General features: G+C 37.6%; 1 protein-coding gene across 4 annotated transcripts in view; it reads left to right on the forward strand.

Annotated features, from left to right (window-relative positions):
• LOC131439017 (optomotor-blind protein) overlaps positions 1-20,175 on the forward strand; it is a 277,035-nt gene extending 256,860 nt beyond the window's left edge. For 3 of the 4 annotated variants that reach the window (XM_058609495.1, XM_058609498.1, XM_058609496.1), the window contains 2 exons: positions 16,582-16,817; positions 16,907-20,175. In XM_058609495.1, the coding sequence (XP_058465478.1) occupies positions 16,582-16,817; positions 16,907-17,730 (1,060 nt within the window). In that variant the 3' untranslated portion in view covers positions 17,731-20,175. The remainder of the gene's footprint in view (positions 1-16,581; positions 16,818-16,906) is intronic. The other variant, XM_058609497.1, reaches the window with a different exon arrangement.
• Positions 20,176-21,612: the final 1,437 nt, after the last annotated feature.

The following is a 21,612-nucleotide window of genomic DNA, read 5'->3' on the forward strand; positions in this document are numbered from 1 at the left end:
CGACTCTCGTGCATTTGCGGATTCAAAAGTGTGACGATTAACTGAAAATGTCGATCATTAGAAATTTTGGTTGTCTTGTTCCACATCAATGACTCGAACAACCCCATGGGGCTGATCCTTGTAGTTGTCTAGGTGTTTAATTTATCAACCTTCGGTTGGCCAACGTCAGAGTGTGTTTTGAGCTTGAGTTTGACCGATCACCCCTGGTTGCTACTCCGTTACTGATCGGGATCAGCTGAAATTGTACAGAGCCTTTCTACTTGAGCAGTCCTGGCATTGCTAAATCATCCTACAATGTACATCTACAACCCCAGAGTTGAATCACCAGTACTAGCGCCGGCCAGGTCCAAATGTAGGTCGAATAGGAAATAGTAAGGGTTATTAGTCCAGCACTTGTTGTTACTGAAGGCCGTATATACTACTAGGCACACCACAAGTGTCACAGAAGGAGGATGTTAACTAGTATACATTTCAGTAATTCGTATTTTGAACAAGAATGAACAATAACTGCAAAATATTAAACACCGATAGATTCTATATTTTTCTTTATTACACCAACATTCGGTATCTCGATGGTTTATATGTATATAATTGAATTAGCTTAGTCAATCGCACTTACAATCAAAACGAAACACGTGTATAAAAGCCACAGATTAAAGCATCCACCAGACCGCCTACGCAGTTCGCCGATAGTCCTGATTATTTACGCCGAATCAGAACCGCGTTGTGGACAATTGGACATTAGTAATAGTAGAAGCCGGTCTCTGCCGCCGCCATAAAGAGGGGCCCGAGTGATTCAACTTGATAACGGCCCACATGTGACCAATTTGGGAATAACAACCGCACCGCGCCTGTTCGAACCTGCATACCAAATATCGTCACTAATAGCACCCGAGGCCACCGAGCAAGGGGGAATGCGAAATCAAACAATACAATGCAATCACTTCATCTTGATCCACACAAATGCCGGGAAACGAAGAAAGTCCGGTTCAATTTCGAAAAGGGCTTTTAAATTTGCAGCCGATCAGCCCTGGAACAAATGTTGCGTAGAAATTGCACTAGTGACTTCACCCACCAGAACCGGACGTACAAAGTTTGTCCGATTCGATTCTATTTTTGCTCGGTCGTATTTTGGAAGCTTCTCCTTGGTCCCGTATGCTTTCATCTATTATGCGGAAGGGAGAGGATTAAGAAAAGGCGATCAATGATGCTGGAATTGATTGCTTTTCATTGCTTTTCTTTCGCCCGGATGGCTACTCCGTCCGGTTCAACTTCCCCATTTGGGAAACGAGAACAGTCAATGGATGAGACAGGTATTTACTTCTCCAGCAAGGGTCATCGGTGACCATATCATGGTAAATAGGATTACGAAGGATCTGATAATTGATACAGAAGTATTTATATTCACCCCTCTCCAACGGTTGAATAATGTAGCGTGTTAATTTCTAGACCGACTCTAGAAAGGAAAAACTGTGACAGTAGAATATCGTCAAAAATAACAGTTTCAGTAGTTTAGTCTGAATAAAGTCTGATAAACAAAGAAATCATCGTTGGCAGTTAAACGTCACAACGAGTAGTCTAGCACAAATAACCTCCAAAGCGTGAAATCAGTTTGATTTTGCCAATTGATTGATCTATACTAATTTAAATGTTTCGAACGGTTCGTGACTGACAGAGGATTTACACGGTTCTGACATGAACGAAATTGAATCTTGTCCCGCAAATTTACATCGCCGTATTCTATGTGGCATAGTCGGTCAAACAGCAATTTAATCTTCGATTAAGTAAATGTTATTCCTGTGGCCTTTCCCGCTGCCTCCCGCCACAGCTAACCAATACGATACCGACATTATCTAGGTCTTAAATGTTGTAATCTTGGTTAAAGTGATACCAAACAAACATCGAAAATAGGATCACGATAACAATGAAGCGATGCAGACTATACAAGTCAATGTGAATGACATTAAGAAAACGGAAAACACCCCATTTGGCGGATTCATCCATATTCTCTAGCTATTGAATCGCAGAGGGAAGTTGTTTATGCGTTGGGATTTATTTGCTCAGCCTGTCGGTGCTGATTGCCGTCGCTGACTGATGTATGTATGCACAGTTGAACTTCGGGAGCTTCGGGGGATGATGATGAGCAGTGGGTTACCCGAATGAACACAGGATCTGCGTAGGAGGAGGGTGGAAATATTTGCACAAAGAATTATGCCTAGAGCATCCTCCACGGAGCCGGCCGGAAGGTCAAATCAATTAAAGCCAAAGTGCACACACAAGCGAGTAATCTAATCCTGATGTATAACTGCACTTAACAGGATTTCAATTATCAACAGTAGTGATTCATAGCTCACTCTGCCGAGATCTTTTCCGGTATGCCTAGAAATCTGTGTGGAATTAGGGTAAACACAATGCTACTACATCCGCTCCCCCTGTAGCGTTTCGATCATCCGATGTTTCTTCGAACGAAGCAGCAAAATGTATCGTATTCCAGCTCACTTAACTCTTTCGACACGCTGATTGATACACACTTCCGTCGCAAATTCATAACTCTTTCTGGGATAAATGTTTTGACACTCTCCCGTTCCCCTATTCGATCGAACTAAGCAATAATGGATCACAACTGCCACACCCTGATTTCAGAAGCATAGCGAAAGTTTGTTGGCGAAATTAATAACGAAAATTCCCATCAACTTACTGCACGCTGTTTCTGACCGCCACCGATTGACGCACTTTTATAAATTCCGACAGCGATGCTTTGATTTTTTTCACCGCTATGATATGCGTAATACTTTATACGAACGAGTGTAACTCATAATCTTTCCAGCAAAACTATGTGATGTTTAGTCAACAAGGGTGAGATCTGATGTCTTTGAATCCAACGAGAAAACGAAAATAGATGCATTTGTTTCGAATTTTTGTGTCACTATAATAACATATTGAACATTCTCTAACTAACCGAAACGAAAATATTAGTTTCGAGAATAACGCAATACGTTGATGGTAAGTCGACTGATCTGCAAAATAATATCGTGGTTCAATTAATGAGAGGACTATCGATACAATTAACCTTCCTAATCACAATGTGTATCAATCAGATCAAAGCCTGATGGTTCGTTTCCAACAAAAATTGTTTGTAAAATATATATAAAGAAATGATAAAACCATTTTTAAGAGAATGTTCTTCTCTTAAAAGTGGTTTTACCATTTCTTCATATATTTTAAATAAATATATAAAAATATTTTGTTAATAAAATCCAAATTTTATAAAATATCTTGCTGGATTGAGGGTCGGTGATTAACAGTACAAGCCGCAGGTCTCATAAGCCAGTTGTTGTGCGTTCGAGTCTTGTCCTCTATCCAAGCAATTGTCATGTACGCTTAAGGTGAAATGTAGTGGAATGCACGAATCGCGTTTTTGATCAACTATTCAAAAACTAGATTTTCGAAAAACCAAAAACACTTAAGTTTTCGAAATCATATTTATCACTACTAAGTATTCTTAGAATTTTGAAATTTTTCTCTGCAGAGCCGTTATTGGTTTTTGAAATGTACCTTATGATCAAAAAAGAACCGGAATTTTATTAAAAAAACGCAAAATTTCAATTTTAATAAATTTCTTTATTATCGCCTTCAAAGTACTCTCCTCCTGCGGCAATACATGCATGCCAACGCTTGAACCAATTTTCCATACAAGTTTTATAGGCCGCCGAAGGTATGGCTTTTAGTTCTCGCAGCGAATTCTCTTTTATGGTCTCTATGGTCTCAAAACGCGTTCCCCGCAATGGCAATTTGAGTCTGGGGAAGAGGGAAAAGTCACACGGGGCCATATCTGGAGAGTACGGTGCTTGGTTGATGATATTGGTTGAGTTTTTGGCCAAAAACTGCGACACAACGCTGTGTGAGCCGGCGCATTATCGTGGTGTAAAATCCATGAGTTTTCCTTCCATAAGTCTGGCCTTTTTTTGCGAATGGCCTCACGCAAATGACGCATAACGGCCGAATAATATTCCTTATTAACCGTCCGGAAGGAATTCATAGTGCACCACACCACGAATATCGAAAAAAACAGTCAGCATAACTTTGATTTTGGGGATCATCATGATCCAAGCTTGTACGACCACCTTTGAAGCGTTTATACCACTCGTATGCCCGTGTTTTTCCTAGACGCGATTCACCAAAGCCCTTTTCTAACATTTCCAACGTTTCGGAACACTTAAATCCATTTGCAACACAAAATTTGATGCACGTACGTTGTTCAAAATTTATCCATTATCGCCACACGAAAATTTTTCAACTTCTTTGTGTAGACGCCAAACAAAAACTAATCATACGATTTGCGTAAAAATTTGACAGAATGTGTATAACAGTGTTGCCAACGTTGAGAGAACAAAAGTTTACCGATTGGACAAGCGCGGGAATTTTAAAATGAAAATTCCGGTTCTTTTTTGATCATAAGGTATAAACGACTTTAGAACTGAAAAGTAGTGTTTGTAGCAAAATTTCACAAATAATCTGAAAATGCAACTCAAAATTATAAAATTTTAGCCAAAACAATTGAAATTTGAAAAAGTTTACAAAAACTTTTCCGCTTTTTTTTATTGCTTGCGCGCTACTGTTCCGTATTGAGATTGTATGAGAAATGCACGGTGGACTCGGTGGCATTATATAGTGAGCAAAAATTACATATCAAATAATGAGACGAATGTTTGCAGCACTGGGCTTTGTGTTGAAATGAAAACGAGTTGAATGCAATAAAATGGGTATTGTAAGAAATCGTTTATTTTCTAAGTAACTGTCATTTGTCATGCTAAAAATGTCCAACTCTGTTGAGCTCAATGCATTGATGTTTCTGGAGCAATAATGCTTGGCTGTGTAATATCAATATAATAGGTATTATTTTAGATTATAACAATTTTTATAGCAAAACTAAAACTTCAACCTTGACAGGCTACTGAATGAAATGAATACAAGCCAAGTATTATCGTTCATGTATAATATTTGAAAATATAACTGTTATATAACCTGTGATACAAACAATGTGACCTGGTGAACTTCAGACAAAGATATCGAAAATACTTGAATGATCTCTTGTCTACAATCGCTCTTTTGAAGAAGGATCCATGCTTGCTACTACACTCAGGCACATGGTTAGCAAGTTAGTCAATACATATACATACAACCTCATGTTAGTCATTCAAAATTACTCACCATTTCCATTTGGTTTTACCATTTCTTCATATATTTTAAATAAATATATAAAAATATTTTGTTAATAAAATCCAAATTTTATAAAATATCTTGCTGGATTGAGGGTCGGTGATTAACAGTACAAGCCGCAGGTCTCATAAGCCAGTTGTTGTGCGCTCGAGTCTTGTCCTCTATCCAAGCAATTGTCATGTACGCTTAAGGTGAAATGTAGTGGAATGCACGAATCGCGTTTTTGATCAACTATTCAAAAACTAGATTTTCGAAAAACCAAAAACACTTAAGTTTTCGAAATCATATTTATCACTACTAAGTATTCTTAGAATTTTGAAATTTTTCTCTGCAGAGCCGTTATTGGTTTTTGAAATGTACCTTATGATCAAAAAAGAACCGGAATTTTATTAAAAAAACGCAAAATTTCAATTTTAATAAATTTCTTTATTATCGCCTTCAAAGTACTCTCCTCCTGCGGCAATACATGCATGCCAACGCTTGAACCAATTTTCCATACAAGTTTTATAGGCCGCCGAAGGTATGGCTTTTAGTTCTCGCAGCGAATTCTCTTTTATGGTCTCTATGGTCTCAAAACGCGTTCCCCGCAATGGCAATTTGAGTCTGGGGAAGAGGGAAAAGTCACACGGGGCCATATCTGGAGAGTACGGTGCTTGGTTGATGATATTGGTTGAGTTTTTGGCCAAAAACTGCGACACAACGCTGTGTGAGCCGGCGCATTATCGTGGTGTAAAATCCATGAGTTTTCCTTCCATAAGTCTGGCCTTTTTTTGCGAATGGCCTCACGCAAATGACGCATAACGGCCGAATAATATTCCTTATTAACCGTCCGGAAGGAATTCATAGTGCACCACACCACGAATATCGAAAAAAACAGTCAGCATAACTTTGATTTTGGGGATCATCATGATCCAAGCTTGTACGACCACCTTTGAAGCGTTTATACCACTCGTATGCCCGTGTTTTTCCTAGACGCGATTCACCAAAGCCCTTTTCTAACATTTCCAACGTTTCGGAACACTTAAATCCATTTGCAACACAAAATTTGATGCACGTACGTTGTTCAAAATTTATCCATTATCGCCACACGAAAATTTTTCAACTTCTTTGTGTAGACGCCAAACAAAAACTAATCATACGATTTGCGTAAAAATTTGACAGAATGTGTATAACAGTGTTGCCAACGTTGAGAGAACAAAAGTTTACCGATTGGACAAGCGCGGGAATTTTAAAATGAAAATTCCGGTTCTTTTTTGATCATAAGGTATAAACGACTTTAGAACTGAAAAGTAGTGTTTGTAGCAAAATTTCACAAATAATCTGAAAATGCAACTCAAAATTATAAAATTTTAGCCAAAACAATTGAAATTTGAAAAAGTTTACAAAAACTTTTCCGCTTTTTTTTATTGCTTGCGCGCTACTGTTCCGTATTGAGATTGTATGAGAAATGCACGGTGGACTCGGTGGCATTATATAGTGAGCAAAAATTACATATCAAATAATGAGACGAATGTTTGCAGCACTGGGCTTTGTGTTGAAATGAAAACGAGTTGAATGCAATAAAATGGGTATTGTAAGAAATCGTTTATTTTCTAAGTAACTGTCATTTGTCATGCTAAAAATGTCCAACTCTGTTGAGCTCAATGCATTGATGTTTCTGGAGCAATAATGCTTGGCTGTGTAATATCAATATAATAGGTATTATTTTAGATTATAACAATTTTTATAGCAAAACTAAAACTTCAACCTTGACAGGCTACTGAATGAAATGAATACAAGCCAAGTATTATCGTTCATGTATAATATTTGAAAATATAACTGTTATATAACCTGTGATACAAACAATGTGACCTGGTGAACTTCAGACAAAGATATCGAAAATACTTGAATGTTCTCTTGTCTACAATCGCTCTTTTGAAGAAGGATCCATGCTTGCTACTACACTCAGGCACATGGTTAGCAAGTTAGTCAATACATATACATACAACCTCATGTTAGTCATTCAAAATTACTCATGATTCATAGCTCTAGTGTAAGAGTAATCACTAACAATAACGATTGAATAAGCATATATTCAAAGTGTGAAGGATTTAAATATCTATTACGTCCAGTCTTTTTTACAAGCCAACATAACGCGAGGTAAGCCCACTGCGCTCAATCTCTGTCAAAAGTTCTGGTTTCTATGTGTCGGTTTTTCTTGTTATGCTTTGTGCGACGGTTCGTTCAACTAAAGCGGATAAAATTTTTCGCGCATTTCACATTAAGAACCGGCTGCGAAGTTTGTTGGCACATAAGGTCGAACTACGCATCGACATGTGAGCTTTGAGAGTATTAATTTAGATGGCGGCGTGAGCATATTAATACGTAGTCATTTTGTAATTTCTAATAAAGGTGGCCACTTAATTAATGTTGTTTTGAAAAACTAATCAAAAAAAAATGTAAGGAACCAAACTGAATAAAAATAAATCACTTATACAAATCGGTTGTTTTTTCTTGAAGTTATTTAATGTTTGCATACCGACATAAAAGATAGATAACCCTGTATTGAAAATAGTTTACTTTACCAAACAGTGTAGGTCGCACCGTTTCGGATATACAAAGCGTTTTTATGGCAACCTCCTTAAAACCAGGTTATTATTTGTAACGTGTTATTTTTTCATGCATATTTTGTTTGGAAAATTATAGAAAATATAAAATCACTTATATTTGTTGAAAGTAGTGTATAGGTTTATTCCCTCCTGGCAAAATTATACAACATCGAAAACAAGAAAAAGAAATCATATAGAAGACCTTTTGATCAAAACTTGGGCTCGTAGTCGATGAACCTAAACCCGGATATGGCAGAACAAATGACGGCAATACTGCTAGCCGATTTATCCAGAATTCGCTTCCATACGATTATGCCCATATTTTGTGGGCAGAAAACTCATCAGTGCAGAGCAGTTCAAATTGAACTGCTTAGTGCTAAACTCGGCAGTTCAATTTGAACCGCTAAGCAGACGTAAAGTTTCTGCTACTTAAAGAACACTTTTTGTTTTGCAACGGAGTGCAATGTCTTTTCTGACGTGCCGAACGAAAACGTATTTTCGACTATTTCTGGCCAATGCAGGTTTGGTCATTTAGGGGTTAGCCAAAGTAGTACGGAAAATTTTCTGAATTGTTTCCATGGTACTATATGCATGCCACAGTGCATAAAATTCTGGTTCACGGTGCAAAAATAATTTAAAATTTTCTTCTGCCCATCAGGCAAATTTCCTGTAAGAAATGACAAAAAAAAATTCGATGTGATTTCTCGAGAAAAAACAGCCGTGAAAAAACGATGACAGATGTTTCTTGTAGACTCTTAGTAGCGTCTGACCCACTGACTGTCAATGCTGGAAAAAATTGTCGCTGGAGGCAGTTAGAATGTTAGAACTTACAACAGAGCACGAAATTAGTCACAAGGAAAACTCGGATGATAGCATGACTGATACAGGTTGATCGAATAAAATGATGTAATGAATGTGTAATGATTCAGTAGGTGACATTGCTTGACTAGGTAGTAAATTTAGGTTATGGCAAGCAAAATGAAACACAATAATATTGTTAAACTGGTGTGTTGTCTATCGACAGTGAGGATTATTCTGAATAATGACTTTAAAAAAATTGTTTCAAATCAAAAACCCAACAAATCCCCATTCTAAAACTTTATTGCTTTTACTAGAGAGCTGCGTTCACAAAGTGGCACAATTTTGAAAAAAATTGTATTTGAAAAACAAAGGAAATTGTTTTATATTCTGTGAGTGTGTTACGTGCAATTTCATATAGATTGTTCCAAAGCTTTTGTGTGCGACGTGAAAAACAAAAATTCAACTAAATTTGAAGTTCAGTGAACATTATAGTTTAGTTAAACGCCACTAATTCAAGATGCAACGAATAGACACTAGCCAGGAAGAATTCATAGAAATAATAGAAATCATATAAATTCTATACAAATTTGGTATCGAACTTTATTCAACTAGAATAACCGCAGTGCTACGTAATACTATCAATTTAATGTGCTTCATGCAGATGACATCTAGGAATGACTTTTTACTATGCATCCCAAGATTTTAGTATGATAAGAAATTACAGAGTAATCAAATTACTCACAAATCTTTGCACTAAAAAAAAACCCCTCTTAATAATCCCTTCAAGGTATTTTCATGTTTTTATATACTAAAGAATTGCGCTATAATAGAGACGTCAATGCAATGTTTTTATTTGCGAGGCGAATGACCAAGGGTATTCAGGTACATCTAACTAAACCATGCTGTTGCTACGACAGAAGCATTTGCCATAATAAATCACTCTTCACAAAACAAATAAAATAAATAGCCCAATTGACACTGCTATCCATTAGAAAATTGGTTCCAAACGATGAGTTTGGTTCTTTGCTAGACACCTACCGTCACTCTGTCACCCTTCCTGGTCCGGTAACGTGTAGTAACGAAAAGCACTGCCACCCTAAATTACCTAGTCCGTTTCGCACGCTTGCCCGTTTCAGGGCAGAATAGTTCTCACTTTCAAGTGCGCACCATGTGTCATCCCAAGTCATCTATGCCACGTGCCGCGATTATCCCACGTGCGTCATGCGCCCGGATAGTTACCCCAAATGCACCACGACGACTCAATTGCATTACTTGCTGTCATTATTGTTGTCATTGTCGTCTGAAGACGCACGTTCTCTATTCGTTATGGTAATCTTTTGTTATGATTATTAGTTCCACAAAACGGCCACCAGACCAACAGCCGAGCCAGCCGGACAAGTCGTGGCCGCTCCAATTTTGCGACAAATTGCTATAGGATTGGTGCCAGAAGCTGATTGTGTAGGTTCCGTTCAGCGATAAATATTTGGTGATTACATATTCGAGTGGAGAATGGTTTTTACCACCGCGGTGGTTGGTTGAGTAAGTTTGTCATACTTAGGGAGGGAGTACGAAGGGAGAGTATAAGCAAAAAATTGTCTCTCTGCGTAAATTTAATGCCATTATGTTCTTTTTCCCTAAATTTCTGTTAAATCTTGCAGTAACTATGTCCCAAAGTAAAAAATTACTACCACACAAAAATTGATCCATCTATCAGACATTCAAACAGGTTCACACCAACGTTCATTCTTCCTAAGAGTTATTCTCAAATGAATAACTTTTTTTCAGCATTAAAGTTCAAAGTTTAAATTGATCGTTGTGTCGTTGTTATACAACTTGAAACAAATTTTTTTTAACGATCACTTTTAATGAAAAGTTGGTTAATGAGCTTCATCACTACTTGAGAAAGGCCCCAGCTGCAATTAGTAGTAAGTGCGAGACATTGTGTTGTTAGTAAAGCTGCATTGCAGAAGTAAAAAGTGAAAACTGGTTCCTTAATAAATGAACCATCAACAAAATATTCACTAACGGCCGCCTTGGCAGTAAAATACACAACAATATTAGCATCGTTGGACATTCTTGCTTCTCGTTCTCAAATTGCTCAATTAAGGAATTAGCTTCGCACTGGTCCGTTTTCAGAGTTCCGTATGAAGCATTATAACATTAATAATATACAAAACCCGCCCTTAAAGCTGTCATGATCAGAGTTACTGGTGATCAACCTTGGACAGGTGGTGAGAAACAGTTACAATTTATTCATGAACATTTTTAGTGCAAAAAGCTTTCAGTACAACACGGGTTTCCTCGGTACGAACGGATAACGACACTTTTTTTTATCAAAAGTTCGCTTCAGAAGACATGAACTTCGTTTACACTAGACAGCGACAGTTGAAGCAAATGATCGATAAGTGTGAAGAAATTTAATTATATCATGTCATTGAGACTAATAATCACCTGCTACGGTAAACAATTCCGTGGCGAGGTAAACTGGACAGAGCTCGAAGACGAAACAAAAATGTGGATGTAGCGAATTATACTCCACATGCTCAATCATACGACGGGCGATATAAGATCAGGAAATTATTTGCATATCTTATTTAAGGCTTTAGATTTTTTCAGTTCAGTTCAGTAAAATTCTGTATTATGATGAGATGTGATTTGCTGATAAATCAGTAGACATTTGTACCTCAAGGGGTTAAAAATTAAAACGATGAGCTGAATACGAACCGTAAAAACAAGTAATACTGGATATGTACACCTAGCACAAACTTTGGCGTACGGCCAGTAAACCGAAACTTGCTTCGTTCGAGAAGTCAGTCTAAGGATTGCACTACGGTGCTAACATGCAAAGTGTTTTGCAAATAGTATTAACTTAACATCTGCTTTGCGGTCAGTGTAGAACCGTTAGGTAGCGTTAGTAGTTCAACATAAACTGCTAACGCACGACAAAAACGAAAAATAAAATCTAATAACCTAACCCGTGGTTGTAACTAAACAAAGCTTCAGCTGGTGTTGAACAAGCGATTCTGAAAACCGGTCTTTTCCAAGACTAATTTAGTTTAGTAAGCTTTTATACTACAAAAATCGCCAGGGCCCTACCAGAAATGTATCATGTCGAAAATTAACAATAAAAGAATATAGAAGGACTTCGCTTTCGTTATAGCAACATTTTCGGTATTCTTTCAGAATCGGTGAATGTAGTGACATAGAACATTGCTAAAATAGACGCTCTGGAAAAAAAAAAACACAATCTATGTCCCCATCCACTGGATCTGTGTTGATCTTCCGAGAATTTCACTGAGTTTTCTTCGTTGCTGCAGGAAGTGAAGTCTCACATCCAATCAAACGGAAAGAAAAATGTCGAGTCTTGGTGGACGGATTGGAAAAACACAAATGCCTTCTTCAGTATTCATCTGAGAAGCGATATAAATTATATTCATATGACATTAAATTTAAAAGACTTTCAAGGTTTTCCTGCAAGGGTAATCAAATGACCAAAGTACTGATTGACCGCTCCCGATAGATAGTTTTGAAAAAGAGAGAATGGCATTACTATGCCAATTTTTTGAAACCGGATCCGAACCCGACAAACATATCTTTTTCTGTGCCCGTACCCGATCAAAAACCCATCGGGTTCGAATTCTGGTCGGAAACCACTGATAAACTTCCATGCTCGTTGTGACTATATTCGAAATATATGAGGTTTAAAGTACTATATATGATGGATGCTACGACGAAGAAAAACTAATGTATATTGCCTTAAGATATAAACGTATTTATGAAAAAAACTTCCATAATCTAATTGTGATGACAACTATAAATCCAATCAATCATTGGATCAAATTCTGCATAAACATTTATCTGACAGGCCTTCTTGAGGCATTTTAAGTTGGGTTAAGTATAATTAATTTGAAATTAAATAATGATAAAATCATAATACTAGTGATTTGAATATTTCAGTCTAGTCGTTCCTTGAAACCAAGTGGAAAGAAATTTCTGAGCTCATATAGCTAATGTAACCGAAACACTTCTAAAACCAAGCGACAAATTGAAAAGCTAACCAGATTTAGGTGGTTCATCGATTTGACAGGATAACTGGAATTGGTAGTGAAATTTAAGTTTTTATCCACCGTCAAATCAAACATCCAATTAAACCTTTTTCAAAGGCAAAGTTAACGAAAGATTGGAATTTGAATATCAAATCATTCATGAAATTCTTTTCCTTACTACGGCGTTCCAATGCACAGTGGTCTCTCGTGTCAAAACACGCTTTTTTTATTTGTGCTTCAGGGGTTAATTTTGGAGATTTCATGTCTTCAGAAGAATTTCTGTTTGAAATAATTGTATGCAAAATATTTTTTTACCTCACTTGTGGGTGGATTAATGACAGCTTTGATTATATTGAAAGAAGCGGACATGATTGGGACCACTGTGCAATGCACTGGTGAGCATAGAAAAGTCTTCAAAAGCAATTTGCTAAGACTAACACGATATCGAACAAAATATTGCGTAACAAGAGATCTAAATACTAAGCATATCACGAATGGTCGACTGTTCCATAGTCATCTCTCTGCTAGTTACTATTCGGTGTTATTTCCAAAATGTTTCTCTACTGTAAGAAACATTTCTGTAGTCGATCTGATACTAACTGAAAAAAGTCACATTATTACTGAACTGATTACTCATGCAGATTTTTTTTACTGATTAAGGACCTTTTAATTGACATGTCATTCGGGTCCGTGCAGATTTAATTCAAGATCATTTTCCAATTACATCAGAATTTCAAATAGAGCGATAATTAATCCAATTAGTTCTATATTCAACTTAGCTCTATAATAAATTGGTTGAATACAGATCTCACACTAAAATAACGTGAATTATGAAATTGTTTAGGAAACTTCTGCTAATGGCTATAGTTCATTTAAAGTAATTGATAATCTTTAACTGCTTACTCGTTTGAATTCGTTCTTCGACGCCAATATCAACGTTGTCGTGAACCTGCTTTGAAATTCACAGTTAAAGATCTATAAAAGGAAATTTAACACAGATTCACTCTTTTGCAAAAGAAGTTGAACAAACAAAACCATATACTGAAGCTTTCCGGAAGCTTCCCAAGATATGCAAGAAACCCCAGATACCAATTCCAACTTTCAAATAAAGATACTCTACATCAGTGCAGTAAAATTTCATTCAATTCAATTGAAACTGAATGTGAAACTCATTGACGATCTCTCCACTGCAGTAAACTTCACTCTCCGACACACACAATGTTTGCTGACGGCCCGAACGAGCAGCATTCAGTTGATCACTTGTTTCTCTTCAATCGAGGCTCAATTTAACCACCGTCAGTTGATCTCTTGAAGTAACAAAATATCTCTTTCAATGGTGTGAGAGCAGCCTTCAAATGAGGTTCACGTAAACATTCGAATTGGTTCAAGATAATAGATGAAAGACTAATCAGATAGCTGAAATATCAATAACAGAATACACATAAATTAATTGTTTCCTCTTTCAATTTTCATTTTTAATACTTTACTCCATTTATAATTCTATTCGTTCGAATCTGCTTACTACCAAGAGCGAAGACAATGAAGCAGCTATACTACTTGGCACTTGAAACTGAGCAAGCAAAACTTAAAATGACTAGGTACGATTATTCAACTGACGATGAATTCTGGGAGCTTCACTTGAAAATGGCAGCGAAAGTCAAATGAATTAGTAGGGATACGCTGACGGTCAGCGGCCATAAATTTCATTTTCATCTTATATTATTCGAGTGAAAATGAAATTTTACCGCACTGCTCTACATACTCCTTGAAAATGCTCAGAAACATTCTCAGCGTTTTTAGAGTGTCCTTCATTTTTCTTCAAACGTTGTGAATCCTATTGAAGTATTGTGTTGTTACTGAGACGAATTTCGATGAAATTAAAATTAAAAATTAATAAATTGTTAGGAAATTTAAACACGGCTCCTGAGACTAATGGAATCTCTGGTGACAATAGACTATTTTGAACCTTACAACAAATACTGGCGTTTGGAGACCAATCAATATGAAACTTCAATTATTAATTGATCTTTAACAGAGAAAGGTAATATTATTGATCTTTTTTCTAATAAAAACATTCAAGATGACAACTTGCCGACGACAGCATTTAATTCATATATGAACACTTTGACGTGATATGTATATCATCTCGGTACATCAAGTGATATGACTGCGCTAATGTGATATTAACAATGTAGAATTGAACCATTATCCAAATAATATACACTAAAAACTGAATAAACCGTTCTTAGCATTCTTGTCAGTCTTCAACGAACTGTCTGATAATACGTATCAAAAAGTCTAGAAATTATTACTGCGCACTTCCTCAGACGTCATATTTTGCAACGAGATTGAGGGGAAAATTCTCAATGGCACCTCATTACACGTAGAAAGTAAACCAAAGAAACTTACTACTTGTCGATTGGCATCAGAAGAAAATCATCGTGTAGCAAAGAACCGTAAGGGTTAGATTTGTTTGATCGAAGTTGATCATAATAATTCCGAAAGCGCACGCAACATAAATGAATATTCAATGGATTGGGTCGTAGCTCGTGCGAATTCTGACACGAATCGTTATTGTTAGGTAACAGTTTCATAAATTTTATGGTGCCACTTTTGCCATAAATTATACCAACGCAAAACATACTGTATGAGAAACAAATCACTCTGTTCTACGTGTACCCCCTTTTATACAATCCATCGCATTCTAAACCAACCAAAGATACTCCATCTAAAAATTATGATAGTATAGTATAATAGTAAACCGTTACTCTAGTTCTCGAATAGAAAAGAACTCGGCTATTGATTCGACGACTCTTTAAAGCAGTACCAACCTTCAGTTTTAGAGAATCCTGAGTCATATTTCAATGCTCCTCCCGATATACACAGCAAGGGGCAAACCCACCGGGACACATCTGAAACCAGTATTCCAAACACTACAAATTTGATTGTTTACGCACCGGACCACTTGGGTCTCTTCCTAGAAGGCTCGCCTGCTTACACTTTTTCGATTTTCGCCAATCATTCGTCGCAGTCGCCTTTGATGTGCAATCATCGACTTTGGCAGCGGTGAACGGGTTAAACCGCACACACGCCATGTCGAATTATCATTTATTCATGATGACAGCAGACAAGTTTGCTGCATTTGCTTTCAATTTACATACGGTAAGAAAAAGAACATAAAAAGCTCATAAAATCGACTTTTCGTTTGGTTACTCCATTATATTTTGAGTTCGAGTGTGTCTAACATTTCATACATTCGTCGAGGTGCTGGAAACAACACTCGAGCTCTGACTTAACAAATCGCACAATGATTTTACTTCCGGCCACGTGGCCACATGATTTATCAACTCACTTCAAAGACCACTGCGCTTTCAATTAGTAATCGACCGGATTGGAACCGAGATTCACTCATAAAATAGCAAACTCACTACTGTTTGCAAACTTTCATTGGGAAATCCTATTCAAAATACACAAGTCATGATGAGGATTCCTTCTGAAGAAAAAAAAACCTAAATAGACATCTTCCGTACGGCAGACAGACAGATACGGTAGAACTATTTCCCTTTATTTGGCATGAATCACCATCCTTTTCGCCGTTAAAAATATTTCAACATTCCAAGGGTTGTACCAAAGGCACCCCACTGTCCTGATTCCTCTTATTCTGAGCACCCCAGGCAATCTGCATGGGAAATCGATCATTAGCACCCTTCGTCAAAGGGTGAACTTCCTAATGACTGGTTTTTTGAAATACGATACATTCTAATTTGTGTACCGACCGCTTAGAAAGAAGGGTGCCAAGTTTTGGTGATTTGTAGCTTGTTGACACATTTTCGGATGTTTTGGTTTTTTCCCGGTTAATTAGTCCCCCATCAGAATGTGCACACTCCGATTCGTGGTGTTACAGTTCTTAAAAAAATTCTCTCAAGTGGGTCTTTTCCTCTTTCCAGCTGTTCCGCTTTCCGACAATCGCTCATGGGTCAACGAAGTTCTGACGGTGATAAGTTAAGTCCGAGCTCCGTCAGTTCTTCTCGAGGTCCAGCTGGATTGGACCACCGAACGAATAGCATATCAAACCTAGACGATGACGACAAGCTGTTGGATGTCGTAGGACCACCACAAAGCCCACTACTCTCACTCAGTCAGCAGATGCAACATCATGCAGGTAATGCCACTTCGAAAACCAGCCGTAGTTGATTTACAGATTACTAATCAAATTGAACTTTTTCGCTATCTTTCCGTTTTGAAACGCAGGTTGGTTCAACTTTGAAGACGTGCAACGTGCAGAGGAAGCGATGCGACGACGACTTCAGTCCGATGAGAACGAGCGCGACGGAAGTGATTCCAACTGCTCGGACAGTGTTTCAGGAAGCACAGGTGCCTTTCGTCCGACCTCGGGTAGTCCAAAAGAATCATCAAGTAGCGCCGGTACATCATATCCCTCGCCGAATATCTCCGTCGGGCCACCAATACACCCACCTCCCCATTTGTTACCGTATCTCTACCCGCCGGGGCTCTACCCGCCACACCATCTGTCGCTGTTGCACAATCATGCCGCAGCCGCTGCGATGAACCCTAGCCTATTGTTCAACGCCCAACTTGCCCTAGCGGCCCAGCATCCAGCCTTTTTCGGTCACTACTCTGGTCACTCACCATCCTCGCCACTGCACAGCCTCAAAGGTCATCGTTTTTCACCATATAGCTTACCAGGCTCTGGAATAGGTTCGGCATTTGATGCCGTCACACCCGGATCAAACTCCGGTGGTCCACGCAGTCTCAGCAGTAGTCCACATCCACGAGCTGCCTCTAATTCACCACCCACCAGGCCCATTTCAGTATCACCAACACCAACGCAGAACCCAACATCACCTGTTTCGGCAGAAGCCGGATCTACTGCCACTACCACCGCAGCCGTCCCTCAACCTCCGCCCCCATCAATGGTCACCACCATGCCTTCCAATTCGCCGTCTGAGTTGAAAAGCATAGAAAAAATGGTCAATGGTCTGGAAGTGCAGCACAACATTAACGGCAATGTGGAGAACAGTAAACTTCAACAGCTTACCGGACATGACCAGTGACGACTCCTGGACTGTCCGGCGGGTGACAACAGCTTGAAGCTTGACCAGGACATGTGACAATTGGCAATAAGTTCCAGCAAGATATTCAGTTCAATGTGAAAGAATCTCTTGCAAATGCGCTCGCTGGCCATCGGGCCTTACTCTTCATCGTAGGTGGGTTTCGGATGAGAATGTTAGCAGATCCTGTTATTTAGATGAATTACTGTGCAAATATTTATGATTAAAGCTAGAAGTCAGAACGCGATCAATGTCAGAGGAATCATATGTCGAACCTCTGAAGTTTTGTGTAAAGTTAGCTAAATTAATCCTTAGATGGACTAAAAAAAATTTCGCATTATTTTAACACAGCAAAATTTCAATATTATTCGCTTTACATTGATCGTATTCATCGCGCAGCTGTAAATAGACCAACCGTACTCAAGAGACGCGCTAGCCCAGGTGGCACGTTGAAGAAAGTATTAAACTGCGATCATCATCTAGGGTAGACGTTTGCAAAACACAGCCGAAAGGAATAGAAATGGAAATGACAATTTACCAAAGAGTCGATTAACTATTGTAAATTTTATTGTTGTACAGATAATTGGATTTGTGGTTGATCGGTGAACTAAGTTTTCAGGCCAATAGCAATTTGTTTGAGTTCATAAATAAACAGACGAAAATGGAATTGAAACGAAAACAAGTGCTGCCATATTGAATATATCAGTATTTCGCAACAATGGTCGTCGTATCCTATCAACGGTGTAGTGTAGGTTTTTTTTCGCTTTCATCACTTCTTGAATTAACATAGAACAAGCATACTAAAAAGTTGCCAAACTTAATTCCAGTATAATTTATAACACATAATGTATTTAACATTAGAAGCACGATATCTAATATTCATTGTAATCTGATTCTGGATTCTTCCATTTTCACACAAACAGACCAACCATCGAAATTTTACAGCTTTGATGTATGTTCAAACGCTACGAATGTTCAAATTAGGTTTATACCCATTCTATGTTTTTTGTTCCAACGATTGAAAATGTTGATTATAAAATATAATTTTAGATCATTGATCTTTATTTATCATACAAATTCATGTCTTTTCAACGAAACAAAAATAAATCAATCGCGATCTCGAACAAAAAAAATCGATAGACCAGGCAGTATCGTCAATGTCAATGATGAATTCTTTCTCTTTACTACTCGATTGGTTGTTATGATTAACAAAAAGTTTTTTCAAGATTACCCATCAAGCGCCTACTAATAATGTCCAATAAATATCACTCATTGGTCTAGCTAAAAGTCTGAACCACTGTATCTGAATTAGTTTACCGACCAACCCAATCAAATGAATGGCATCTTATTGTACATTTTGTACAGTCATTAAAGCCTGTTTTTAAAATTGCAAAAATACTAGCAGCATTTGAAAATCAAGTGACGATTGACCTTTTCTAAACAGCAAACTAACATATATAGCTAAACATGACGAAACAAGAAAAGCTAAAACAAAACATCATACGAATTTTGAATTTCAACACTTAAAACCACAAAAAGCAAGTACTATAGTAGAATTGAATCATTTTAAAAAGCAAGAACAAAAAATATATAAAGTTACTTGTGTAATGATCAAGGTGCAGAAAGAAAAACACAAACCTAGAGTCGAAAGGACCGCAGAACAAAACTAAGAGAAATACACAAATAAACTCGCTAAAAGCGAAAGCCCCAACCATGGAAATGAACTAGTGTAAAACTGTTTTAAACAAATTTCGCTTCCCACTAAGTTATTTATTTTGTTTTGTATACCTACTGGAAGACTTTTGTGCGTCGCTCGAGTTTCGCGCCAAGAAAATAGAAAAAAAATACAACAACAGTAGCAACCGCAGAACTCCTCAGCTCCTGTGTTATGTAATTTAGGTTTATTTCTTATTTCGCAAGCGTCCTCAATTTTAGCGTGTAACCAAGTATAAAAATATAACAGAAACAAGTGTAAAACGCAAGCAACTAATCGCAGGAAATGTAACATTAGTTAAGTTAGCAACAATTAATTGGATGAATCAGAGTATAGTTTAAATTAATGCTACTGAACAAGGAAGTGTGATAATTTATTGAGTAATAGTTTTCCTTTTTTTCGTAATTGATACCCATTATCTACAGAGACTAAGTTCCCAGGAAAAAAGATTCCTTTTGTTTTGTTATGAGCAATATTACGATTAGAACATCTGTTTCTAGGCAACCAGAACATTGATTTGTAACAGTGAACAAAGCATGCGCTGAGCAAATTGAACAGTGGAAACAACTGAACCATGTACAGTTCAGGCTTACAACCACCACCAGGAGACACAAGCAAGCAAGAACAAATCTAGACTATTTTTGTAAGTCGTAAAAGAGCAATAATTGAAAAGTAAATATATGACAAAACTATTTTAAGAAATAAATTAAAAAATATTATAATTAAAATTCAAACTATTCCTGTGTTATTATTTCGTCCAACTGCTGCTATTGGTTATCCGAAAACAGAATAAAATTTAACAAGCGACATGATTAATGACTCACTGCCACTTGTCCTGTCGATCCGCACTTTGTGCCCAGAATGTTGTCCGTCTTCGCGAGTAGAGTCTCATGGAATAATACGTACGCTCCACGGCTGCCACTATCTTCTCTAATTTCGTAGAAAAACTAGCAATAAACCTGGTGCTTATCTCGTCGATTCATCAAACTAATTTCCTTTATAAACAAACAAAATGCCTATCGAATGACTGCCCTGTCCTACAGTGTTTCTCACTCGACAGAGGATTCCCGTTTGTGCGCACCCGCTGCCGATCGCCTTTTCAATACAACGTATAAAAATCATTCCCCTCTTGCGTGAAATTTTGGCTTATGCTCTGATGCGATTCTCATCGAATTTTTATTGGTCCTTTTTGGTGAATCGTCGTGTCAGGACACCCTGCTGAAGATCGAACATAAAAGAATTTTTCATCGTTTTTCTGTCTAAGCAACACTTGATCGCCGAAGCAAACGGCTGACGATGGTATCTTTTCATTCAACTCAGGCTTGTGACTATCATCAGGTTTACAGGTGTAGAAGAATCTTCTAGTTTGCAACAATTGGAAATAGTCGAGCAATTTACTTTATTTAATTGTTTTCCAAACCTTTCTTTTCTCTGGTGTTTTAGCAACCTGGGGTCGCTCTAGATCGAACTCCAATCGCGTAGTTTCGCTCTGAAAGTTTTCTCGGGTCGCACCACGACATCCATGCGAGTTTGTTTATTTTATCTTTTTTTTATGAGTTGTTGTTTAGGGCGCGAACCACGTGCTCGTTTTACTCGGAGTCAGAGTTGCCCGCGTGTAGGTTCAAAAACGAAAACGGTATAACTATACGTACAGTGGGTGGAAATTGTACCTAAGTAGGCTGAGTAAAAGATGGTCGAGTTTTATTATTTTGTAAACAAAGACTGTACTCGAATAAAATTCAGAAATGATCACCAAAAATTCATGTTTAGTCGGATACTTTTGAAAATCTCAGGGAATAAAGAAACACATATTAGCTATGTTTTTCATACAGTTAGTTTATTCAACCTTCTCCTCTAGGGTAAATGCCTCCAGCTTGGATTTAACACTACCCATAGAAGTCTGTGCAAAACATTTTTTTCGGTTTTTCGGAGCTTGCTCTTCATAATCGCCTAGAATTTTTGTATTGAGCGAAGTTCTTGTGAGTTTGGCGGATTTTTCTCCTTCGGTACAGAAACAACAAGGATGTCTTTGTACCACTTCATCGCCGGATTCGCGTAATGCCAGATTAGGTCATAACAGAGAGTCATCAATTATAATATATACCAATCACTCTGACGAATCACTCTGACGAATCTAATACAATCAGAGAAAAAAAACATAACCCCCTCTC

The sequence above is a fragment of the Malaya genurostris genome, chromosome 3 (genome assembly GCF_030247185.1).
Source record: "Malaya genurostris strain Urasoe2022 chromosome 3, Malgen_1.1, whole genome shotgun sequence".
NCBI classification, from domain to species: Eukaryota; Metazoa; Arthropoda; class Insecta; order Diptera; family Culicidae; genus Malaya; species Malaya genurostris.